At 41.8% G+C, this 27,094-nt stretch overlaps 1 protein-coding gene across 1 annotated transcript in view; it reads right to left on the bottom strand.

Moving 5' to 3' along the window:
• Susd1 (sushi domain containing 1) overlaps positions 1-27,094 on the bottom strand; it is a 98,092-nt gene that overhangs the window by 25,709 nt on the left and 45,289 nt on the right. The window contains exons 7-10 of the mRNA XM_013023220.1: positions 20,989-21,098; positions 18,989-19,178; positions 5,672-5,763; positions 4,699-4,885 (exon numbers count right to left, since the gene is read on the bottom strand). Of these exons, the coding sequence (XP_012878674.1) occupies positions 4,699-4,885; positions 5,672-5,763; positions 18,989-19,178; positions 20,989-21,098 (579 nt within the window). The remainder of the gene's footprint in view (positions 1-4,698; positions 4,886-5,671; positions 5,764-18,988; positions 19,179-20,988; positions 21,099-27,094) is intronic.

The raw sequence follows: 27,094 nt of genomic DNA, 5'->3' as shown, positions 1-27,094 counted from the left end.
ACAGAGGCACAGTGAAAGCATATTTATTCTGCATTTGCTCTAAAAAGGGGTGTGAACTATTAGCCTATTCTTAAGAATTCGATCCAATGAGTCACTCGAACCAGAAACCCATGATAGACTCCATCTTCCCACCCCCACGTCAGGGCCCTCTTCCCAGCTCACTGGACATTTGCCTTTGTCCCTCAGCCTCCTAGAACTTCCTCTCTTCTCTGAGGTCAGCGAGTATTTAAAGCTCTCGTCCTCATCCTGTCCCCATCAGTAAGATCTGGCTTAAAGGAAGGGGAATCCCGCTGATGACTTTTCTTCTGGGAAATCAGCAGCTGCATTTTCCAGGACCAAATCCTTAGCCTAACATTTCTGGTAAAATTCACCAATCAAAGGATTTTACCGAAACAAAGCCAGATCAGGCTTAGGAGAATCTGTTCATATCAACACTTGACATTCTTTTCTTTCTCTTCCATAAAAGGAAAAAGGTTGTTAAATAAAGTCTTAACTTGAATTCTCATCCAATTTTTAAGAGTTGCAAATTCTCAAAAGTAGATAAAGTTGGAAAATTCAGTTTCAGACCTCAAAAAATTTAACCAATGAACCTGAACAACTCAACAGTGTCCCCTGGTGGTCATGAGCACAGTTGTGAGCTTGAGCTACTAAGGTATATTTAGCCTCTAAAATTAGCTAGAAAGAAGTATCTCATCACCACGAAACCTCCAACTCCTAACTCAAATAATATGAAATGTTCATTGAAATCAGAAATGTTCACCAAGAGCAACGATTAAGAGGATCATGGTCAAGTTCTGTGATTACAGGTATGTACCACCATGCTCAGCTCACACTCATTTTTATTTATTTATTTATTTTGGGTCCGGTCGTGGGTCTGAACTCCGGGCCTGGGCGCTGTCCCTCAGCTCTTCAGCTCAAGGCTAGCGCTCTACCACTTGAGTCACAGCGCCACTGAGGAATCGAACCCAGGGCCTCATGCATGCAAGGCAAGCGCTCTACCACTGAGCCACCTTCCCAGCCCCTCACACTCATTTGTAAAAGAACACTCTGGCTGCTGACTTATCCTTTCAAAGTTATAGTGAAGACTGACACTGAGGTCTGAAGGAGTTGGGTGATAAGCAAGAGTAGAAAATAGCTATGGAAAGCCAGGCATGGTGACACACATCTGTAATCCCCTTACTCTGGAGGCTGAGCAAGACCTTGTTGAAGGAGGAGGAAGAGGAAGAGAAGAAGGAGGATGGGGAGGATGAAAGACAAAGGAGGAAGGGGAGGAGGAGGAGAAGGAGGAAGAAGAGGAAGAGGAGGAGGAGGAGGAGAATCAGCAGCACCTACTACAGAAGTCCAATCAAGCAGTTGCTACTGTTTGGATCAAGCAAGTGGTTGAAGTTAGAATACATTTTGGTCAGCAAGCCAACAGAAATTATTAGTGGATTACATCCTGGCCATAAGGGAAATACAAATCAAAACACCAGTTGAATGGCCACCATCAAGAACAGCAGCAAATGTTGGAGGCAATGTAAACTAGTGCAGCACTATGGAAAGCAGTGTGGAAATTGCTCAAAAGGCTAAAAACAGAGCCAGGCACCAGTGGGCCAAACCTATTATCCTAGCTACTCAGGAGGCTGAGATTTGAAAATCTCAGTTTGAAGCCAGTTTAGACAGATATATTTATAAGACTCTTATTTCCAATTATCCAGTTCAAGTGAATATGGCTCAAATGGTAGAGTATCAGCCTTGTATAAAAAAGCCAAGAGAAAGTGCGAGACTCTAAATTCATAACCCAGTACCAACACACACAAAAAAATACCTAAGCTAAAAATAGAATGATGATCCAGTGATAACATTCCTAGGCCTTTATTCAAAAGATTACAAATCAAGACAAAATAAGGCTACTTGCACACCCATGTTCATTGTAGCACTATTCATAAAAGCTGTTATAGAAATAGCCCAGATGACCAACAACGTACAAATGCATAGTATAATATCACAAATGTGATGTTATATATCACATTGTATATATATATATACATAATATATCCAATATACATAATAGAACTATATTCATTTATCAGAAAGAATAATATTATGTCATTTGTAGAAAAATGGAAAAAAATCAACCCATGTGGAGTGAAGTGAAGTCAAGAAAAGGGCATATCAGTGGAAGCTAGACCTAAAATAAACATATATGAAAACACATACTAGTCCATATGCATATGGACATGATCACACTGACTGCAGGATGGCATACACGGAAGTGAATTTCCATAGTGTGACCCCTCTGAACAATTAACAGTCATTTTAACAAAATGATGATGGGGAATAGGAAGTGAGTGGATGAATGGAGAGGAAGGGTGGGTGAATACACTCCTAACAGTGTACAGAGGGGGAAATGGCACTGGGGAATGAGGAGAAGGGGGGGATGACATTGGAGGGGGTGGGGAGAGTCATCCAGATGCACTGTACACACAAATGGGCGTGTTAAATTGAAACCCCTTTGTATGGCTATTTGAAGATAATTAAAAAGTAAAATAAGTTAAGGCATGGGATGGAAGCAGGCCTCAGTCTCTTGGCCTGAGCAGTGAATTGGGTGAATACCAATAACAGTTACAGATGCCTACGTAGAAAACAGATGTGGGGGAAAGGGAGAGTGAGAAATTAAAAATTATCTTTGATTTGCTTATTATGATCAGCAGGGTATGTTTAGAAGATGGATGGACATGTGAGTTGAGTCCAGAGAAGAGATTGGAAGTAGACATACACATTTGGAGATCCTCAGCATATAGGGAATACTTAAAGCTCTGAGATTGGAGGAAATACTTAAAGCTCTGAGATTGGCAGAGGTCGCCTAGGCCAAAAGTCTAGATAGTGAAAAGGAGGGAGAGACAAGGCTGAAGAGAGATCGATAAAAATAGAGAAACTTCAAAGAAGGCTAAAGGCCAGGCTCTGGTGGCTCACGCATGTAATTTTTTTTTTCGGGAGGGGGGCCTGAACTCTGGGCCTGGGCACTGTCCCTCAGCTCTTCAGCTCAAGGCAGCACTCTACCACTTGAGTCACAGCGCCACTTCCAGCTTTTTTCTTTTTGCTTCTGTGGTGCTGAGGAATCAAACCCAGGGCCTCAGGCATGCAAGGCAAGCGTTCTACCACTGAGCCACCTTCCCAGCCCCTCACGCATGTAATCTTAGCTACTCAGGAGGACTCAGTCTGAGGAATGTGACTTGAAGCTAGCCAAAAACAACAAAAAAGTCTGAGACTATTATCTATAAACAAGCAGCAAAAAGCCAGAAGTAGAGCCATGGGTGATGTGGTAAAGTGCCATTTATAAGAGGAAAAAAGCCAGGAGAGAGTGAAAGGCCCTGAGTGTGCATATGTGCATACACACACACACACACACACACACACACACAGAAAAGGTGCTGCCAGAAGGAGCCAACACAAAGGTAAAGGTATCTGGAGAAGGAAGAGTGTGAATGCTGTAGAGAAAATCATAGATAAGAACAGTTTCCCATTACATTTGACAAGATGGAGGTTGAATGGAACCATTAAGCAATAACATACTTCCTCCTAAATGGAAGAGTTAAATAGGAGGTGAATGAGAGCCCACAGTGTAGATATTTCTTTCAAGGAGTTTTCATGTAAAAAGAGGCAACACAGCCAGAGGGGAACACAAGCTCTAGTCATTAACAAGGAAGATTCCGCAGCATGTTTGGCGGGAAATGCTGGGAATAATTCTGTATGGGGAGTAACTGCTCACTAGGCAAGAACAGGATACAGTACAAAGATGAGGGAATGACAGCTTTAGAAGTAGCAGGACAACCCAGTACTTGGTGGCTCACCCCTGAAATCCTAGCTACTCAGGAGGCTGAGGTCTGAGGACTGTGGTTCAAAGCCAGCCTGGGCAGCAATGTCCTTGACACTTTTATTTCTAATTAAAACATACAAAAAAAGCCAGAAGTGGAGCTGTGGCTCAAGAGGTTGAGTGTTAGCCTTGAGCAGAAAAACTCAGGCACAGTGCCTAGGTCCTGAGTTCAAGCCCCGGGATCAGCACAAAGGAGAGGAAGGAGGAAGAGGAGGAGGAGGAGGAGGAGGAGGAGAAGGAGGAGGAGGAGGAGGAGGAGGCGGTGGCGTAAAGGAGAAGATGCACATAGACTTAGGAGATGTCAGTAGTAAATCTTCACTTGAATTTCTCAGTGAAACAAGAATATAATACTCTTAGTACTGGTGGGGGTTGGAGGAGCAGAGTTCATAGATTTGAAAAGAACAGAGAAGACTGGGTGGAGAGTGGATTTGTTAGAGGTCTATACTGAGATTGACCAGCATTTCCTCCCAAGATTAACATATGTATTTGTACCAGAAGGCCAATTGAATAGAGCACCAAGAAAGAGAACTGGATTTTTTTAAATCTGATATTTTTCTTAAAGTATGAAATATCTCAACTGTTTCAAGCACCTAGAAAAAAATTAATGCACATGTATATGCTACCCAGATTTAATTACCATGTTGTCTCCAGCATCAGTTTAAGAAATAAAACATTCCAGACACAGTTGCAAGCCCCTGAGTGCCTCCCTCTGATTTGTGTCCTCCCTCCTGTCTCCCTCAAGTTCATTGAACAATGGCTGAAAGCAACAATGTTGCTCTTTCTCCCCACCAATCAACAGCTCCGTGTGACTCCTCAGCCAAACGCTGTCATTCAGGATTTACCTGCTATCTGGGTTGTCAGGGAGATGACTACAGGGAGTTCTGAAGACAAAGCCTGGAGGCTGATACTGTAGTTGGTACCGGGATGCAGGTCCAAGCATACCGCAGGGGTCGAGCTGCTGGTGGTGGTATTAAAGATCACTTCCTGGGCAAATTCCTCCTGGTACCATCTCTGGCCCCAGATGTGTAACTGAAACATAAAAACACAAAGTGAATCACGGACTTGAAACATTCTCCAGGTTTCCTAGGCCTCTTTCTCATGTAAAGTTTCTTCAAAAAGTAAACTGCAGTGGTGACCAAATAATAAAGTTGTGATGCCATACATAGTGTGATTATGCTATGGGGATAATAAATATATTTTTTAATGGAAGTGCACCAAAGACACTTAGCTCCTCCTTATTTTTGTAGACTCCCTGTGGAAGCCTGTTGAGAATACTTGGGGAGCAAGGAAAAAGAACATTTTCCTACAAAAAAAAAAAAACTTTAAAAACCTGAACTCAGCTGGACCTGAACTAGGACATTCCCAGTGGAGCTGGTGGAAGTTGGGAAGGCTGGCACTGGTGGCTCATGTCTATCAGCCTAGCTATCTGGGCGGCTGATATCAGGAAGACCAAAGTTACAAGCAAATCCCAGAGAAAAGAAGTTAAAGAGACTCCGTTTCCACAGAAGAAGCTGAGCAGGGTGGCAGCATCTGTCATTCCAGCTACAATGGCAAGCCCAAATAGGTGAATGGGGTCTAGGCACACACCTAACTGGCTAGAGGCATGGATCAGTGGTAACATATCTGCCTAGCCAGCGTAACTCCCTGAGTTCAAACCCTGCCCAGCACAAATTGCTGTTTTCTTACTTCTGATTCTGTCACCATAAATCTTCCAGTGCTAATGGCAGCCACCCCATAATTTTTAGGCTCACAGGTATTCTTTAAACCCCAACACAAGACAAGCAGCTACAAATAAAGTAATTTTCAGTAACTTACTAAGTACATTTCTTCTATATCGGCCGTCTTCATGCTTTTCCATCTCAAGCAAGTCTCATTAAATATTGAAACATTACTGATGATCTGTTTTACTGCAAGGGAAAAGAATGAGAAATCGGCTTACATGCTATACACAAAACATTAACTTTTCATTAAACCATTTGCCAAGGATAAGCATTAGCACTGGATGAGCTTAATACTGGATGCCAGTACTAGGGTTTGAACTCAGGGCCTCATGCTCTGGCTTGGCTATTTTGTTCAAGGCCAGCACTCTATCACAGCTCTACTTCCCAGATTTTTGGTGGTTAATTGGAAATAAGAGTCTCTTGGACATTCTTGACTGTGTTTGCCTGGCTTATCTTGATTTTCAGATTTCAGCCTCCTGAGAATCTAAGATTACAGAAGTGAGCCACCAGCACACAGTCTGAGTTCAGCAACTTTTTATTGGGGGGGGGGGGGAGGCAGTCCTAGGGCTTGAACTCAGCCTGGGTGCTGTCTCTGAGCCTCTTTGGGCTTAAGGCTAGCACTCTACCACTTGAGCCATAGCACCACTTCCAGCTTTTTCTGAGTGCTTTATTAGAGAGAAGGGTCTCTCAGACTTTCTTGCTCAGACTGGCTCAAACAATGATCCTCAGATCTCAGCCTCCTGAATAGCTAGTATTACAGGTGTGAGCCACCAGCACCTGGCTCAGTGATTTTTTTTTTTTGCTGTTTTTGTTTTGTTTTGTTTGTTTTGTTTTGTCAAGGCGGTGTACAGAGGGATTATAAGCACAGGGGTAATAAGTACATTTCTTGTTGAACTTGTTACCCCCTTTTCAACAATATTTTTATTTAGAAATTCATAGCAGCAATGTCCAAGAAACACCACTTTCATATTAGGGAAATCAGTCCTGATGAAAGATTGAAGAGCCAGAGACTTCAGTCAGAAGATTCCTTTTAGAAATGAAGTCCACTCATTGACTTTACAATTATAATGTGTTGTCTGGGGCTTTGGACAGCCTGACTGATACAAGAAAATACCAGTTGGAAATTCTGATCTAAGAGGTATCTCTCAGTGCAGAATTGCTCCTTGAAGAACTAAAACTATCTTAAGCAGGCAAAAATTTTTTTTAATTTAATTTTATTTGTGAAAGCAGGCAAAATTTTCATATGATGGTTCTCTCTTGGCTGGGGTCTCCATATTGCTTATGATCAAAGAAGCATGTCTTGGCCTCTGCCCAGTTTCAGGGTAACTGATCTAAAGGTGATTCCAAATCTAAAGGGTAATACATTTTATTGAACAGGCATGCCCTTAAACCTTCCTGAAACACAGACTACATATTCAAAACTCTGCTATTAGGGAAGAATGACCCCCTGTCCCTAAACTGGAAATAATGGTAGACTTGCTTGGAAGTTCTGTAGGAGCACTGGGATGATGGATGATTCATAAGACAACTCCCAAAGCACCTGAAGGGAAGACGAGCCCAGGGGAAGAAACACAGTGTTAGCAAACACTCCTGGACTGACAGGTTTTTATGAATGAGGCTAAGTTGGTGGATGTGACCACTCCATATGGACTGAGCATCTTTACACAGAGGAAAAACTTGCTCCACAGATCATAGCTACACTCCAAACACTGCAAATGGAGCAGGTGGGGGAGTATAGGTGGCTAACAAACAGCTAGGTATAGAATGCTGGGTACAGAGCACGGGCATGGAGATTAGAAGCAGCGATCCAGGGGATGCCTATGTTTCTGAATCATGCATAATATAATACCCAATACTATTAATAATTTAATACCATGGGAAATGCTTATTGTTTATATATTCTATATTAGTATTATTATAATGATACAGTAGTAAAGAGTTCCAGATCACACAAAAAGGAGAAAGTTTCTCAACTCATTAAAGGTGACTACATCATCCACAATGCCCAAGCCATACGAGGATGGCATTGAACAGTCACTGAACATACTGTGCCAGGCTCCCTGGTCCTACATACCAAAACCCAAACCGCAATATCACCCGACACAAGTCAGCACTACATTCAGCCAACAATACACCGGGACTAAGGAAGACTTATTCTTGGATTATTATTGGAAGATCTAGGAATAGGTTAACAGAGAGAAATTCTATGGTTTCTTTTATAGTCACAATGCTTAAGATATTTAACATACATGCCTGACTTAAAATCCTACTCAACTAGATCTGTATAGAGACTCTTTAATTTAATAGTGCTTATTAGAAGCCATCCTAGTCACCCTTGAGACAAGGAAGCAAGTTGTTATATAATAAGGAATCCGAGGCTGCCTCATGCTGCAGCCACTAATCGGCTCTGGGGAGGGTATGCCAGACCATGTGGAAAAGGAGGTGAGAAAATGGTCGAGCTACAAAGGCCAAAAACAGGAACAAATTTTTTGACTGCCAGTAAATCTTAGTCAACTGGAAACCAAAAAGGAAATTGCTTGAAAGCAAATGCAAATAGCAAGAGCTGGGCAAAATGCATAGTATATGAATATAAAAATAATCTATGTTCATCATATCTACAAGAAAAAAGGATGATATTCTGAATAATGACACCCCAAAGATGTCCACCTCCTAGTCCCTGGCACCTGTGAATATGTTACTGTGCAAAGCAGAAGAACTTGATAAAGGTGATGATGACTGAGAGATTAGTGGAATTACAAGGATCCTTACAGAGGAAGAGAGATGAGAAAATCAGGGCTACAGAAAGATCACATAAGGCCAAGCCTGGTGGTTCACATGTGTAATCCTAGCATTGGGGAGGCAGAAACAGAAGGGTCAAGAGTTCCAGAACAGACCCAGCCATCAAAAAAGGAAGGAACAGGGGTAGGAAGGTGGCTCAGTGGTAGAGTGCTTGCCTTGCATGCCAGAGGCCCTGGGTTCAATTCCTCACCACATAAGCAGAAAAAAAGCCAGAAGTGGCACTGTGGCTCAAGTGGTAGAGTGCTAGTCTTGAGCTGAAGAGCTGAGGGACAGCACCCAGACCCAGAGTTCAGGCCCCACAACTGGCAAAAAAAAAAAAGAAAGAAAGAAAGAAAAAAAGGAAGGAACAAGTCAGGCCTTGATGGCTGTGCCTATTCAATTAGCTACTCAGAAGCTGAAATGTAAAGAGTGCAGTTTGAAGCCAGCTTCGGCAGGAAAGTCTATGTGATTCTTAGCTCTGATTAACCAGCAAAAAGCCAGAAGTAGAGGGTGGCTCAAGTGATAAAGTGTTAGCCTTGAGCAAAAAAAGCCAAGTGAGAGCCCAAGTCCCTGTGTTTGAGCCTTAAACTGGTGCCGGCACATGCACGCATGCGCACGCGTGCATTCTCTCTCTCTCTCTCTCTCTCACACACACACACACACACACACACAGAGGAAGAAAAGAGGAAGGGAGGGAAGGAGAGAAAAAGGGAGAAAGGGAGGGAGTGAAGGAGGAAGGGAGGGGAGGAGAAGAGAAGCAGAGGTTGAATTGATTACTTTTTTTTTTGTCAGTCATGGGGCTTGAACTCTGGGCCTGGGTGCTGTCCTAGCTCTTCAGCTCAAGGAAAGTGCTCTACTACTTGAGCCACAGCGCCACTCCCAGTTTTCTGAGTAGTTTGCTGGAGATAAGAGTCTCACGGACTTTCCTGCCCGGGCTGGCTTTGAATCTCCATCCTTAGATCTCAGCCTTCTGTGTAGCTAGCCACCGGCACCCGGCCTGAACTGATTACTTTTAAAGATGGAAGGTAGGGCCACAAGCTAAGAAATGCAGGCAGGCTTCAGAAACCGGAAATCACAGGAAATGGTGTCTTCTTGATGTTTAAAACTCCAGCCCTGCCAACAACTTAGCTGTTTTCATGTGACAGTGATTTTATTTGATTTTGTTTGTTTTTTGTTTTTGTTTTTGGGGGGTCTGGTCGTTGGGCCTGGGCGCTGTCCCTCAGCTCTTCAGCTCAAGGCTAGCGCTCTACCACTTGAGCCACAGCGCCATTTCCGGCTTTTTTCTTTTTTCTTATGTGGTGCTAAGGAATCAAACCCAGGGCCTCATGCATGCAAGGCAAGTGCTCTACCACTGAGCCACCTTCCCAGCCCTTGATTTGATTGTGAAAGTGATTTTAAACTTCTGATTTCTGGAAGTATATAATAGTCAGTTGTATTATTTTCAGCCACTAAAACTCTTTGTCAAACCAGCAAGTCAAACTAATGCAAGTAACAAAATACAACAGAGAAATTAAAAGATCCTCCTTCAATAAGAGAGGAGACCAGAAATAAACTTCAAATAATCAGAAATATCAAAAACATTCATGTAAGTTTTTTCTCTTTTGGGGGGGCAGGGGGAGTCGGGGGGGGGCACACATGACAGGTTTGACCTCAGGGCTTTCTATTTTCTAGATAGCACTGTACCACTTTAGTCACATCCCAGCCCTTTTTGTTTGTTTTAGTTATTTTTCAGATTGTCTCCCACCTTTTGCAAGACTGTATATAATCAACCCTCTCTTCTGTAATCCTGGGATTATAAAAGTACATCACCCCACCTAGTTTATTTATTGAGACAGGAGGATCTTACTAGTGTGTGTGTGTGTGTGTGTGTGTGTGTGTGTGTGTGTATGTGTGTGAGCTGGCCTACAACTGTGATCTACTTAATTTTTACCTCTTAAGCCACTGTCCCCAAGTTTTTAAAGAACATAAAAGAAAAACAATAGAGAGAGAGAAAGGCCATGTAGTGGAAGAGAAAGCTTCAAAAGTAAGTGTCAATTCTCTACCAGTTAATGTACAAGTATAATACACTTTCAATGGGAATTCCCGTGGCTCTTCATAGAACTTGACAAATTCACTCATCCATTCAGTGGATGTTTTTTTAAGTTCTTACTTTGGGCCAGGTGTGCTCTGGGGGCTAAATGATAAGGTGGCAAGAGAGAATGCCAGCTGCCATGCTGACGCTCACACTGGGAGAGGATGGACGGGGAGAAGGGATGGCTGGGAGGAGGCAAGTGAGTAGAGATTGGCAGGAAGGGGTGAGTCACGGGCTAGAGGAAGAGGAGTCAGCTGCAGAGAACCACGGGGCAGAAGCCAGGTTGGCACACAGATAGACAGATGTCGGTGATCATTGCTAAGCTCCTTTGGGAAGATGAATGAGAAAAGACAGAACCAGATACAATACCTACTATAAAACCAGAGCCATATTGCTCAATTTCCTTTCTTCTAGGCCCTGCGGGACATGTTTTTAGACATTTTTCTTCATTGTTCATCTTGCCCCTATCAAAATTTAATACCATAGATATGCTGTACGTCTACGAATCATCATGGAAAATAATTTTTTTAACCTATCAAGAACTAACTTTGGGGGCTGGGAAGGTGGCTCAGTAGTAATGCTTGCCTCTCATGCCTGAGGCCCTGGGTTCGATTCCTCAGCACCACATAAACAGAAAAGGCCAGAAGTGGCACTGTGGCTCAAGTAGTAGAGCGCTAGCTTTGAGCTGAAGAGCTGAGGAACAGCTCCCAGGCCCAGAGTTCAAGCTCCATGAAAAAAAAAAAAAAAAAGAACTAACTTTTGCTAGGCACCTATAATTCTAGCTAAGTTGGAGGCTGAGATCTGAGAATTGTGGTTCAAAAGTAGCTTGGGCAGACAAATTGAAGAGACTCTCCAACTAGTCTGAAAAAAAAAAAGCTGGAACTGGAGGGATTGCCCCCCGACTGACACCCCCCCAAAAAAAAAGTTATTCACAGCAGAACTGTAATGGGCCTTCAAGAATTCAAAAACTATAAGTTAAAACAAGACAGAGTAAATTTTCACACTCACTAGAGCATTACTATGATCATTCCCAGTGTTTGTGAGGAGGTGGGGAACAGGCTTCCTCTCCGTCTAGAGTGTGAAGTGATACAACCATTGTAGAGAAGGATTTATAAGAACCCTCATCTTGGCCTTTCTCCTCCTACAACTCAATGCTACAGAAAAACTCTGCCCAAGAATGCAAAAAGCAAATACATTTCATTCAGTCTACAATGTCATTCTTGTAAGAGTCAACAGCATCATGTATGTTATTTAAAAAGAATACTCCTCTTATGCAACCATAACCCTTTAAAAATAATAATAAATAATAACAAAGAACAGTCTTGCCCAATAAACTGCCACACTTATTTTTTAATCTCATAGAGGAGTTGTTGTTGTTGTTGCTGTTGTAATGCCAACACTGGGGTTGGAACTCAAGGTTTAGTACCTACTAGGCAGTCACTCTACCATTTGAACCATGCCTCCAGAACCCTTTGCTCTGATTATTTTTGAGCTTGGGTTTCACAGTTTTTCCCAGGCCAGCCTGGACTGCAGTCATCCTAGTCATGCTTCCTGCCACAAATGAGAGGACAGGCACATGTCACCAACCCCAGCTTTTCCTGTTGAGATGGGTCTTGTTAACCATGTATATGTGTGTTTGTATGTGTGTGTCACTGTGGCATACACTTTCAGACAGGGTCCAATAAACCTTTCCTCCAGCTAGTCTAAAACCACATTCCTCCCAATCTCAGCCTCCCAAGTATTCAGCCTCCAGAATAGCTACAGGTTGCTTAAGAGTTGAAGAGTGGATATCTCACAAAAGGAGTTAATACATAAACTGAATGAAAGAAGGAGAGGATTGATTCTAAGTAGAAGAAACTGAATGAAGACATGTACCTAGAAAAGTTAGCACTTAGCCGGGTGCTGGTGGCTCATGCCTGTAATCCTAGCTACTTAGGAGGCTGAGATCTGAGGATCATGGTTCCAAGCTAGCCCAGGTAAGAAAGTCTGTGAGACTCTTATCTCCAATAAACCACTCAGAAAGCTGAAGTGGTGCTGTGGCTCAAGTGATAGAGCACTGGCTTTGAGCTGAAGAGCTAAGGGACAGTGCCCAGGCCCAGCGTTCAAGTCCCATGACCAACAAAAAAGAAAAGAAAAGAAAGGTTAGCACTTAAGAATGTATTACAGATCAGGGTTCTAATCAGTTTAAGGATGACAGCACCCCTTTAAATCTAAATCTCTCCAACAATCTTCCAAACTATTCTCCAGGAAGAAGAACAAATAAAATAACAAAAGGTAGGGCAGGCAGAGCTCATTCCTACAGTCCTAGCTACTCAAGAGGGACAATCACAGTTTCAGTCCAGCCTATACATAAACAGGAGACTGAAATAGAGAGACAGGGTCTGGCCAGTGCCATCTTTGCCATATGGGAGATGGTAGTGTCTGGTATCGTCTTAATGGTGGGGGAAGAGCAGCTCCCACCTTCCAGATGATGGGCGTGCCTGAATCCCTGGAGGTAGGGGCAGGTACTTGGCTGATAGGTTACTAAGCCTGTCAGTCCAGTGCCTGGGACTGGGAATTTCCTGTGACCCTGACCTGACCCTATTTAGGCCTGGACCAGCTCAGGCACCATTACGCCCTGCCACATGTGTTTGTGTCCTGGCTCCAGGCTCCTGTCTTCTGGCTGTTCCCCAGCCAACATGGCCTCTCAATTCAGCTCTCCATTGGAGCTGAATTGGTTTGTCATATTGTTTATATCTTTCTTCTCTGGCCTTCATGTTTCCTAACTGTGTTAAGTATATTTGCTGGCTGCTGGTCTTTGAGACAGGAATCCACTCTGTAGTCACTGGCCTTTTTAATAAAGACTACGATTCGATCCTTCAAAATGTGGCTTCTCTGTTTTCTCACCTTACAAAAGACCATACCTCAATCAATACATTTGGACCTTAGCTACATGGGAAGTGTAGATCTCAGTCCAGTCTGACTACAATAGAGAGGCTATTTGAAAAATAACAGAAGCAAAAGGGTGTGAGGATATGGCTCAATTGGTACAGTGCTTGCCTAACAGGGACAAGGCCCCAGTTCAACCTCCATTACCACCAAAAACAAACAACCACTACCAACAACAACAAAAGTGTTCTCATACCTGAAAAATGGAGAACACACACTTTAAATTACATTGAAAAGAAATACTAAATAGAAAGTACCATTAAGTAGAAACATAAATACTATACCAAACTGGAGTAGAACCCTCTCTCAAATCCCACAAGTCTTTGGAAGTCTTTTGGTGGGAAATCTAAAGAACATGTGAAAGAGGAAAGGAAATCAAAGGCCTACGAGCTAGAACAAGAAAGTCCATATTACATGTGAAGACAAGAAACAAGAGATGCAGTAGGCAGTCAGAGGTTTGACTATAGAGCAAGCATAAAAAAGTCCACAAGGTATCAGGTGGCAGTTTGGTGATCATTGCCTCTGGGAAAGAAAAAGCTGAGGAGAGAGGAATGAGGGGCCCCTGAGGACTAAGTGGGGAGCCTACAAGGCAAAAGAAGACTAAAAACTACAGAAGACACAATTTATCTTCAACCTTAGTGAGGGAAAAAATCAACAAAAACAAAAATCCTTCAAAGCAACTGCAATTCACTCAGTGACAGAAGAGGGCGCACTTAACCTAGAAATCTTATTAATCACCAATTCTGTCTGTAGAATTAGTAGATGAGCAGTTTTCATTTAAAAATAAAAGTATAATTAAAGTCTTTCAGTTTCTGAAACACTATATTTAAAACCCACAAACTAGAGGGAAAAAACTAACAATAAATGTAAACAAATATTGTCAAACTATCATTTGAGGGTAAGAGAAAACATCTTGATTCAGAAAAAGAATTTAAAAACACACACAAAGACAAATGGATACAAAGTGGTGAAGAAATGGAACAGAAATGATTGAAAACTTAAAATAAGTGAAGGAAAAAGAAAAAAGTCAGAAAATAAAGATTAAGTTTCTTGATTCCTAAAGAACAGATTAGGGTCAGGTGAGATGCCTCAGAGCCTATAATCCCAGTTACCTAGAGATATTTATTGGAGCTGGTGCTGGTGGCTTGCATCTGTAATCCTAGCTACTCAGGAGGTGAGATTTGAGGATCAAAGTTAGAAGCCAAGCTGGGCAGAAAAGTCCTTGTGAGACTCTTATCTGCAATAAATTACTCAAAAAAAAAAAGGAGGGAGGCTGGGAAGGTGGCTCAGTGATAGAGCGCTTGCCTTGCATGCCTGAGGCCCTGGGTTCGATTCCTCAGCACCACATAAGCAAAAAGAAAAAAGCCAGAAGTGGCACTGTGGCTCAAGTGGTAGAGTGCTCGCCTTGAGCTGAAGAGCTGAGGGATAGTGCCCAGGCCCAGAGTTCAGGCCCCATGACCAGACCCAAAAAAAAAAAGGCAAGAAGTGGTACTGTGGATCAAGTAGTAGAATGCTAGCTTGAGCACAAAGAGGCTCAAGAAACAGTGCCCAGGTCTTGAGTTCAAGCCCCAGGACCAGCAAAAAACAACAACAACAACAAAAAAAAAAACTGCAAGCGGGGCGCCAGTGGCTCATGCCTGTAATCCTAGCTGCTACTCAGGAGGCTAAGATCTGAGGATCGCAGTTCAAAACCAGCCTCGGCAGGAAAGTCTGTGAGACTCCTAATTCCAATAAACCATTCAGAAAACTGGAAGTGGTAGTGTGGCTCGGATGGCAGAGTGGTAGCCTTGAAGAGCTGAGGGACAGTGCCCAGGCCCAGAGTTCAAGCCCCACAACTGACAAAAAAAAAAGGAAGGATTGTGGTTCAAAGCCAGCCTCGGAAGAAAAATTAGCAAGACCCTAGGGATTGCAAAGAGTAAGTCTGATATAGTAGTGTACTCCTGCAATCCCAAGTGAGAAGCACAGATAGGAGAATCTTGGTCTAATGCTAGCCTCAGTGAAAAACATGAGATCCTATCTAAAAAAGTAACTTAAAGTAAAAAAGAACTGAAAGTACAGCTAAAGTGATGAGTGTTTTCTTAAGAATAAGGCCCTGAGTTCACATCTCAATACAGTCAAAAGAAAAAAAGAAAAAGACTAGATTATAATAAGATTTAATAAGGATCACTAAAGAAATACCCTACCCAAAATGTGTGTGTGTATGTGTGTGTGTGTCCTGCTTAGCTTTTTCACTCAAGACTGGCACTCTACCCCTTGAACCATACCTTCACTTCCAGCTTTTTGCCAGTTAATTGGAGGTAAAGGTCTCTCTTATTTGTCTACTCAGGCTGGTTTTGTACTACAATCCTCAAATCTCAGTCTCCTGAGTTAGGAGGATTATACATGTAAGCCACTGGTGCCTGGTCCCTGGATTTTTATATACAGCAAAACTGTCTTTTAAGTCTCAAAGCTCAATTCTATCCATACAAAAATTCAAGGAATACTTTAATCCTGAGGATAGAAGATGATATTCATCCAAAAGATAACTGGGGGAACTATAATAAGAGGACTGATTATTAAGCACAGCTCTATGACTCAAAGACAAGATACAAGAATAATATATACATGGTATAGGTTCTGATAAAATAGAAATCATACAACTGAAAGCTGGGAAGAGAAAGAAAAAAGAAAATAGAATAAGCTAACTGAATGACATACATGCACCATATAAGAGTTTAAGCATGCTACCCAAAACTGGCTAGCAGTGTGAAAAGTTTAACACGAAAACAGGAGACAGAGTATTTTTCGGTGTTAAAAAAAAAAGTAAAATAGTAAAGAAAACATGTCACATAGAAAAAGAATCAGTATATAACACACATACTACCTATAATATAAAATGATAGAATGAGATTGAGTGAAACTTCAGTACTACCAATAATCTGTAAATGGACTTAAATTAGCTATCAAAAAAATTCTATATTCTTCCAATGAAAGACTCAACTATATGCTGTGCCCAAGAGAGACATATAAACCAGGCAGACCAAAGATGTAGTGACAGGCAATAGAACAGCCATTGGACGCCATGAGGGATCAGAGTCACAATTATGATGGAAGACAAAGAGGAAATTCAAGTTGAACCCATTGAATATGGCAAAGAATATTTTAAGGCTAAAAGCTACAATTCACAGCCACAACCTTATGTAAAGCATGAGGAAGATAAATTATCAATAATGGGAGACATTGTAGGGAGATGAATTCTGATACTCACTGACTGAGCAGATTCAAATAATTCCCTTGCTTAGTTACCTGGGCTCAACTTTCCAACAGAGAGGGCAGCCATGGTCAGGCACAAGTTCTTGTTATTCAAGTAGTAACCCAGAACAATTGTTCCCTGGAGACACAGGAGAGTAAACAGTCTCAAGTGTGATGAGACCAAACCTTTGTCCAATCTCAAGTTGGCAGAAACAATACTTAGAACACACTGCTTGAAAGAAATGGACTCCAACCATATTCTAAACAATTAAAATAACCAAGAGCAAGCATTTTGGTATCTCATCATATACAATGAACCATGTGAAGGGCAATATAAGAAAAATAAAGTGTTATAAACCCTTTGGAAAATAATGCTTATATATTTCCCTATTTCTGAGATTTCCCCCTGCTCCCCCAGAATAAAAATTAGTAGCAGGCTAAGCCTTATGGGCAACATAATGTCTCCTTTTCTGATTAAATGGATAGAAAACTTCAGTTCAAATTAATGAGGCACTAGTAATTTATATCCGTTATAGATTTATATCCAATATAAATTATTCTTAATCTTCCTCTTCCATGTTTCTATGCCTGCCCTTGTTTTCTTTCTTCTTCTATTTAGACTTCTATTATCTTTTATTCTGTATATTCATACAAGTCACTAGTTTCTCCTAGACATGACAGGATATAAGTACTCTTTTTTTTAAAAAAAACATATTATATAGTTAATATTAATGTAATAAATTACAAAGGAAAGATCAATAGATTAGACTACCTTGAAATCTAAAACATTCATGTGAAAAGTATAATAAAACTAAAAGGAACCATAAAATGGGAAACGATTGATATAAATATATGTTTGATATAAGTATTAATGCTCTTAGGATATGAATAAATTATATATTACTAAGAACACAACATTTAGTAGATGAGTGAAATAAATACAGATAAAAAAATGTGAATGTTGAAATAACTGTCTGACTAGGCATGGTGGTATATGCCTAATTCCAACTGTTTAAGAGATGGAGGCAGGAGGATCGTAAGTTGAAGACTAGCCTGACTTATGAAAGTCTTACTTTGAAAAAAAAACAGGAACAAAAGAGCGGGGTGTGGCTCCGATGGTATATGACTTGTCTAGCAAGTATGCCACCCTGAGTTCAATCCTCAGTATTGAGAGAAAAAGAAGAGGAGAGTGCAACAGAGACAGAGAAAACAGAGAAAAGAAAACAGAGGCCAGTGCCAGTGGCTCTTGCCTGTAATTCTAGCTACTCAGGAGGCTGAGATCTGAGGATTGTATTTCAAAGCCAGCCTGGGCAGGAAAATCCATGAGACTCTTAGCTCCAACTTACCACCAGAAAACTGAAAGTGGAGGTGTGGCTCAAAGTGTTGACTCCTGCATTGATAACTGGCCTTTCTGTTCCACTCCTAACATTTCAGGAGTCGATTAGTTTGCTCAAGTATGTTAAAGAGTGCCACTTACCTGTCTTCTCATTTCCATAAAGGAAAGAACCATTCCTGACTCACTCCTCAAGGAATAGCAAATATAAGGTTTACTAAATGGTGAGACACTCCCATTTCTTGGGTCACATTCCCTAGTGGCCAGAGTTCATATGTAACAGGCCACCAAACAAGAAGCAGATGCTTGCTCTCTGTGACCTGCCTTAGCTCAAGCATGCACTTCTGTATCTCCAACCTCCAAGAAGTAAATAATAATGACAGTCTACTCACTGTCCTCTCCTAGGCTCGAGCCTGAGACTCGATGGATAAGCCAGGCAAGGGTTCCCTGCAGACACAATTGCCCACATAACCAAACCTCCTTCTCCAATGTAGCATTCACTCATGCTGGAAGGAAGTTCCTGAGAACTTGCCCACAACCGTAATGAATTGAGGAAAGGAAGGGAGGGGAGAGGCGGGGTTAACTTTTCATCCTTTTCCACTAGGTACAAGGAAGTATGGAGTGGACACCAGCTTCTATGTGACTTCCACAAATGGCCTCTCATGAGACCTCTGGCCTCCATGTGAGCCGTGAGTCAATGGAGTCCATGTGCTCACTCCTGGCCCAACCATGAGGCCTCTGAGCTCTGCAGTGCCCAGTGAGGATCATGTTTCAGTCTCCTGCAAGTTGGTTCTAGTTGAATAGCTGTGTAAGGAATAGGGCTGTCTAAAATTGAGGGAAAGAGATAAAAGACCTAAGAGAATTCTCAATCTTGGATTATCAGAGATCTCAAGCAAAAGGGGGAGGGGTGGCAGGGAGAGCCTGTTCTTCATCTAAGCCTTCTATAGCTCTAGCCTGTAGAGAAGGGACTAACTGGCAAGTGACCCCAGATGAAGCTGGTAGTCTGTTAGAACTAGAACCCAAAGCTTCTGAATTCACATAGGAGGAAACAGAAATGCATGGACACCCACCTGTGGGTGCGGTTGTCATGGTTATCTGCACCTGATGCTCACGAGGTCCCAGTCCGGTGATATTCACAGTGTAATCGGTGGCAGGGAACAGAGGCAAACACACTTCCGGTGTGTGTTCCCGCGTCGTCAGGTTAAATGAGGTTGCATGATAAAAGCTATCCAGATACCACCTTTGGCCTAGGACTTTAAACTGGCATGAGATTCAGAGACAATGATATATTAAATATTCTGTTGGCTTGCAGATGTCTAGACCAAATGCAAAGCAGAAATAGAGTAGAAAGTTCTTTCTATGTATGCTCACCCTCTCAGAATTCTTTTCAATACAATAGCAAACTATTTTATCTACCCCCTTCCATTTCCTTTCCAACCATGTATGTGACTAAGATTAAATTGCATTCACTAATGAATCTCAGATGAATAAATACATCTTCAATGAATAGAATGTCAGTCTGTTTTCAAGTAACCCTTTGACACCTGCTTAAGGGAAAGCGATTGCACTGTTGCTAGTGGGCAAAATTCTTTCTGTTTCCTCAGACAAGTTTCCTAATGCAGAGTGCTTCCTCTTTCTGAGGACTACCCCAGAATATACATTGAAAGCAGTAAAGCAATGGGACTTCACTCAACTCTTCCCACAAGAACCCCGGTCCATGGGGTGAAGAGACACATTGCTAACTCAATCATACTTGATCCCTGCCAGTCAAGCAGCAAATATTAGAAGTTTTATTGGAAGCACGTTTGTGAGGATCCCAGAAGTACCGTGTGACCAACTCTTGACCAATCAGTGCATGATCTGATGACAAGTATGTATATATCCCTTCAACTGATCCTCACATCATTGACCGGACCATCTTTCATCCTTCCTCATCATGGCCAATTGCTGAGTCTTCCTCATCCATTTCCAGGTCATCAAAGACTCTGACAACTGGATCCTAAAGATTTTTCTTTCCCTCAACTCCTTGATTTCTTCTTGAGTTCTTGGATAACTTATGTCTCCATACACAAGCCATCAAAAATGATCCTTTGAGTTCTTTGAGTGCCATACTATGAGCTTAATCATGGATTATAATCTTGGCTAACTCCCCTCCAGCGACCCAAAATTATAACCACACATCAGACTCATCATCTGAGCAGCTCCTGCTGAGAGCTGGGAGCACTCACTATATTGAGAACTGAGTACTAGCAAGGTGTGTGTTCACATGTGCTCACGCAAAATGCACATTCTCTTATGCAACTCTTTTTGCTGTTGTTGTTGGGTGTTTGATGGGCTTAAACTCAGGGCCTGGGTGCTATCCCTGAGTTCTTTTGCTCAAGGCTAGCATTCTACTACTTTGAGCCACAACTCCACTTCTAGTTTTCTGGTGATTAATTGGAGATACAAGTCTCACAGACTTTCCTGCCAGGGCCAGCTTTGAACTGCAATCCATAGATCTCAGCCTCCTGAATAGCTAGGATTACAGGTGTGAGCCACTAGTGCTTGGCTTATGCAACCCATTTTTGAATGTCTGCTTCTTTCCAGTGGATTTAAGAAAATTCCATATATTCCTTAATCTTTATCTAACATATATAAAATAGCCACTTTTTAAAAAACTTTATCACCTTAGCCAAAGAGTTAACTAAGTGTCCCAAAACTGTTTGTTGAAGCCATACATTCTTTATAGATTTGAAAATCATTTTTATCCCATATCTTGAATGTGTATCTAGCCCCAAGGATTCTAATATGGAAATTTGAATGTTATGCCTGCTTATAGTTCTTCAGCGGCAGAGCTGGGAATAGGGGCTAACATGTGAAGCACTGGGTTCAGTCCCCACTAACATAAAACCATCATCATCATCATCATCATCAACATTATCACCAAATATTAAAATTCTTTTAATTTCAGTCCTCACCGAAAGCCCCCTCATACCTAATATCCATGTCTAGAAAGAAAATCTTAACTGCCTTGAAATTCACCCAAGTAGTTAAGTGACCAATTCTATGACAGTATAAAAGATCTTCTTACTTGGTATATTCGTTCTGATCCAACTTTCTTAGACTGCTGGTTCAATTTCAAACAAGTTTCATTGGTTACTGAAACATTGAAAGTCCCATCATCTTCTAAGAGATCTCCTTCTAGAATATAAGAACATAAGAAAGATTGTATCATCTTAGCAACACATAACATGGTTACATCCAAGTGAAACTTCAGACTCCTCCATAGAACTGTTAGGGTGTTTAATGGGATGAGAATTAGGTTTAGTATCAAATTCTGACTCTAAAATATTTTTCCCCTTAGAATTTCCTGTGTAGGGTGGCCCAGGCTGGCCTTGAACACATAATCTTCCTACTTCAGTCTCCCAGTGGCTGGGATTACAGATGTGAGTATGCTCTGCAATAAATCTACAATTTCTTAGCTGCCTGGTTTTAGCTAAGTTTTGGGATCCTTCTAAACCTCAGTCTTCTCATCACCAAGTGATCCAGCTTGCTTTCTGTTGAGACAGTCCACGATTTAAAAACTACTGTAAACTAATAAAACTGTGATCTTTGTCGAAACTTATTGCTATCATTTGGACAATCCATCATAAAAAGTCATGAAGGCAAGCCTATTAGTAGCTGAAAGTCTGAGATTAAGGGGAAAGTCTTCAAATAAGGAAAAAGGTAAGTGATATTGAAGACCATGAATTAGAAGTCTCAGGGAGGTGCCTTCCATCCTAGAAAACAATAGAAAGCAGATGACCAGCCAGGAACCTGTTAACTCTCCCTGAAGACAGTATTTCCAGAGCCACTCAGCTAGATTCATCTAATGCAATAAAAGAATCAAAACATAGACTTGTTCTCACTATTGTATAGAAAAAGTCATTTATACCTCCTGCAGTCAAAATCATTCCTGCAGTGTTTTGCTTTTCTTAGTGGAGTCAAAAAGATGGAGCTTCTTAGCCAGGTGTGCTGACTTATACTGCTATAATCCTAGCTAGTCAAGGGACTAAGACTAAAAGGATAGGGGTTCGAAGCCAGCTCAGCCAAGAAAGTTTGCAAGACTACATCTTAATCAATAAAAAGCTTGGTAACATGGTACATAACTGTCATCCCGGCTACACAGGAAGTTAAATGGGAAGGTTGAGATCCATTCTAGCTCCAGACAAAAAGTGAGACCCTATTTTTTAAAAATTAAAGCAAAAAGGTTTAGAGTATGGCTCAAGTGATGCCATGCATACCTAATGAGCATAAAGACAAAAAAAGTCTATCAGAGAGAAACTATCTTGCAACTACCTTTAATATGCATTTGTTTATCACTTACGAAGTATTAATGGTAATAACAAATCTAGCCAAATATCGGGATTGTTTATGGCATCTTCAATATCACTAGCAGGCAGCACAAGGCCATTAGCAAAGAGGAAATATTCCTAACTATAATTAGAAAATGTAACACTATGATATGAGAAAGGACATGAAGACCTATCATATGTGTTTGTTTTTCACCTTCACTATTTTTCTTTGAAAGATTTCATAAGGACGTCAAAGAAAAAAATATACACATGCATGCACATAACTTTAAGGAACACAAAAGGTATGCATATAAGACATGCATGGGCCGGGCGCTGGTGGCTCACGCCTGTAATCCTAGCTACTCAGGAGGCTGAGATCTGAGGATCGCGGTTCAAAGCCAGCCCGGGCAGGAGAGACCGTGAGACTCCTATCTCCAATAAACCACCAGAGAACCGGAAGTGGCGCTGTATGTAGCTCAAGTGGTAGAGCGCTTGCCTTGAGCTGAAGAGCTGAGGGACAGCGCCCAGGCCCAGAGTTCAAGCCCCACGACCAACAAAAAAAAATAAGACATGCATGGATGAAAAGATGTAAGAAATAACACAGAAAGTCTATGTCTCTCCACACACCAACCCAAGCAGGATACTGTGTGCGCAGTTCCCAGTCGAGATTAATTTTCACATCACTTAGCCATTACAGTCAGAATTCAAGGAGGATGGTAATGTGAGCAAAGGGATCTGGCTTCCACTTCCCACGCCCACTCCGACAGAAGTGACTGAGAATAAGTAAAAATGGGTCAAAATTTGCATCTGGGTTTTAAAAAAAAAGGTTAGTTGCCACACACAAAGCAGAAGCATGAAGACATTTCTGCTTAGCACAACACAGAAGAGAACAAGCTAAAGGGAGACATTTCAGATTGAAAAGGAAGAGAGGAGCCCATGGAGGAGTCAGACAGGGTACGGGACAATCAGCAAGGAATGTTCTTATGAAGCCATAGCCCAGTGACCCCCAAACCTAACTGCACCTCCGAAGGATGTGTCAATGTGAGTATGTGTGTGTGTGTGTGTGTGTGTGTGTGTGTGTGTACAGTTCTAACTGCACCTCCAAAGGATGTGTCAATGTGAGTGTGTGTGTGTGTATGTGTGTGTGTGTGTGTGTGTGTGTGTGTCCACAGTTCACCAGGCAATTCTAACAAGCAGCCAGGGCAAGCTAGGACCTGGTGGCTCATGCCTATAATCTTAGCTACTCAGGAAGCTAAGATTTAAGGATCATGGTTTGAAGCCAGTCTAGGCAGGAAAACCTATCAGACTCTTATGTCCAATTTAACCACCCAAAAGAGCCAGAAGTGGAGCATAAGTCTTGAGCGAGAAGCTAAGGGACAGTACCCAGGCTCTGAGTATTGTACAAAAAAAAAAAGCCAAGGCAAAAATTACATACACTACTATTACTGCTGATGACAATAATAACAGTCATTGCTTAGCACACCAGAAATCTGCAACAAGGAAGGACTTCACAGTAGAAGCCTTTAGATGTAACGGTTCCACTGACAGAAGGCCTGGGTTGACAAAGTGACTCACAGCTTTGCTAACACAGTGCCGCAGCACCACAGTGAAAGCAGGCAAGGTTGAGCTGACCGGAGGCCAGGGGCTTCACCAAGACAGCAAGGTGCTCAGAAGTAAAGTTCAAGGGGATGGGCTTCCCTTCACAGCTGCTTCCCAAAAGAAGGCACACACCCTCCCCCCCAGCAGTAAACCCTTCACAAGGAGAGCTAACATAAGCACAGTAACATTCACCAATAAGATGTGAGATCAACAGAAGGCAATCTATTTTATTCAGAAGGCAATATCAATCATAGATAGAACTTTTACCTTCCTAGGATAAGTAATCAGGAAGCCCTTCTCCCCCAAAATACCTATGAAATTATTCTACCCAGGAGAGGAAGAAGGAGGCGGACATACTTGGGTGACACCTGGATTGATAAACATAAACATAAATGGAGATGAGTGATGGTAAAGTTAGGTAACACCTATTTTGTACTTTCATAAAACCTGTAAAAATGGACTCCAGATAAAGAATGAGGTGACAAGAGAATATAATAGCAGAGAGGAAGTTGGATGAAAGGCAGAAATAAAAATGAAATGAGACCTGGAACCTAAATGAGACCTGGAACAAAGAAAAAAAAAAAAACGAAAGTAAGCAACTAAACTTGAAGTGTGTGAGAAAGGATAGACTGAAAATGCGAGTGTATACATGCACATTTGCATAAATGCGTTAAAAGCATGGAGAACGGAAGCTTGCTATATTTTCCTGAAAGACAGAGGACAAAGGAGGAAACCAATGTCACAGCTTCATCAAACTTCTCTTTCAAAGCTTTAAGTTGCCAAAACCAATGTGAATCACTACAGAATTGTAAGAACAGAAAGTTGTGATGACATGAGTTTTATCTTTACTCCATTCTATTCCCACAAGAAAGACATTCTCGGATGATCACATTTTCTCAGTGAGGAATAGACTAAAGTCATTGTTCTGACAGATAAATAAATATAGAAATAGCAACATCAAACTGGAAGAGAGAATTGAAACTATTAAACATATATCTGATATTAAACAGCTGTTGTAAATATTCCTATAACATTTTAAAAGTACAAATGAAGCGCCATATTAGGTCAACAATGTAAGGAAAAAGAAAGGAGAGAAAATAAAAACAAAGAAAGAATGCTCACTTCCTTATCTATTTGGGAAGAGATTAACCTTGTTTCATTCTTAATATCAGCTATCAGAGAAAGAGGCTCCCAAATCATTTTCTTTAATGTGATTGATTATAGAATAAAAACTAAATTTGTACTGTCTGGCTGTCTGAGGAAGAAATCTGTGCAGCAAGAGACAAAACAAAAAAATAGAGTAACATTAAAAGGAAAACTAAGATGTCAGAAGGAAGGGAAATGATATCATCAAAATAATAATATAAAGTGAACTCAGCCAGAAAGGCTCTCTGCAGATGCTACCTCTTAGAATACACCGAGAGCAATAACCTGGATAACTTTGGAGAAAGGGAGACAATTGTTTATCATACAAATGCAAGCACAAAGAAATCAGTTAAAATAAACTAGTATTGCTAGCAGAGCATAATTCAAGGCAAACAATATTAAACTAGATTAAGTGATCCATTCATGTCTAGTAAGACATATATCCCATCTCAAGAAATAAATTTAGCATTGTGGAGTATGCCTCTAGTTCCAGTTACACAAAAGCTATTGGTAGATGGATCAGTTTGAGGCTGGCCCCAGGCTAAAAACACCAGAACCTATCTGAAAAAAAACTAAAGCACAAAAAGGGCCAGGGGACATGGCACAAGTAGTAGAGTGCCTGCCTACCAAACACAAAGCCCCATTGAGTTCAAACCCCAGGACTGCAACAAAGAAATGACTTCTAGGTTGACTATTAAAGAAAAGTGTGCTGCAAGGCTAACTTCCACTGCCCTGAATCACTGAGAATCAACCGCATCATCACCTTTCAAACACCTTTCTATTATCTGCCACTCTTCCCCAAGCACTTTGCAGAGAAACAATACACCAGTGCCGTTCATTCTTGGGCCCATAGAATGAGAGTGTGTCCTGCTAGACCTGCTCTGGTTCTGACCTCTGTAACCATATCCCCCTCACACACACAGCAACCCCAACTCAGCACAAACATCAGAAAGCAAATAGGAATTCTCCCATCCAGTTAGTGCTGAAGCGTGACCCCACATCCTGTGTTCAGTATCCTTTAGGAGGAAATGACACTTCCCCTAGGCCTGCCAGCAGTGTAAACCAAGAACAGTGGGCCCAGGGTGGCTGGGAAGGGCTGTGGAAATGCTCACAGTGGAACTGGCACAATGGGCAGGTTCAGGCACACTTCTGGGGTTCTTCTGACTGTGTGCAAGTGGATGGTCTCCTCATGAACTGATTTCACAGGGTTCAACCACTGTCCTGTTATGTGTCTTTTAGAAGAGCAAAGACAGGACCATGACACCAGCCAGAATCACTGAGACGATGGATTCTTGTCTCCTGTCTTTCACCCTACACTGCGCTGATCAGTCAGGGCGGCTAGACAAGGCCACGCTCTGCCACCAGTCAGCTCAGAAACCAACCCTGAGTCGTAAATGGGAGCTTTCTCTGGGAGCACTATCCTGCCCATGAAGGATCTAGCCACAACTTGAGGGCCACAGGCTATATTCTGTCACCAAGTCAGCAGATGCTTCCAGGTTTACTCAGGAGAAGTGATATACGAGTGCTTAGAAACAAGAAATGCTAAATAGATATGCTTCTATACACAGATGCCCTCTCCCGTTAATCTCTGTCCAGATTTTCTCCCTGCCAGCATCCACCCTGTTGGACGATGATGACGTTAAACCTAACACATAAAAGACAAAGGAATCCAGATTATCTTAACAGTCCAGGTGCCTTGCTCTTCTAACCTGGTTGCATCATGGGCAGCCACAGAGGGCTCATTTCACTGTCATCACCGCCTTTCAGGATCTGTTTCCATCGGAGCTTGAACATAAGAATTTTTGGAGGACACAGCGATGTCCATAGCGGACAGGAAAATGCAATGGCCACACTGGAGAGCAGGCTCTTGACAAGCCACGTGACAAGGGTGTTGATACAGTTCTTTCCTGGGACTGAAAGAGGAACAGGGGTCTCTGACCTGCCACGGGCTGCTAGAAGGGAGAAATATCCTCACCATAGTGTCTTGATTATGTGTTATTTTGTGGTACAGCTAAAATACCTTCCGTAGGATGATTTTGCAGGTGTATCTCTACATGTCAAGTTGATCAAAATGTGTATTTTATTTGTGAAATTCACTGTAGGTCAATTATACCTCAA

This window comes from Dipodomys ordii, unplaced genomic scaffold, assembly GCF_000151885.1.
Source record: "Dipodomys ordii isolate 6190 unplaced genomic scaffold, Dord_2.0 Scaffold67, whole genome shotgun sequence".
Taxonomy (NCBI): Eukaryota; Metazoa; Chordata; class Mammalia; order Rodentia; family Heteromyidae; genus Dipodomys; species Dipodomys ordii.
This window is presented reverse-complemented; position numbering and strand designations above follow the sequence as displayed.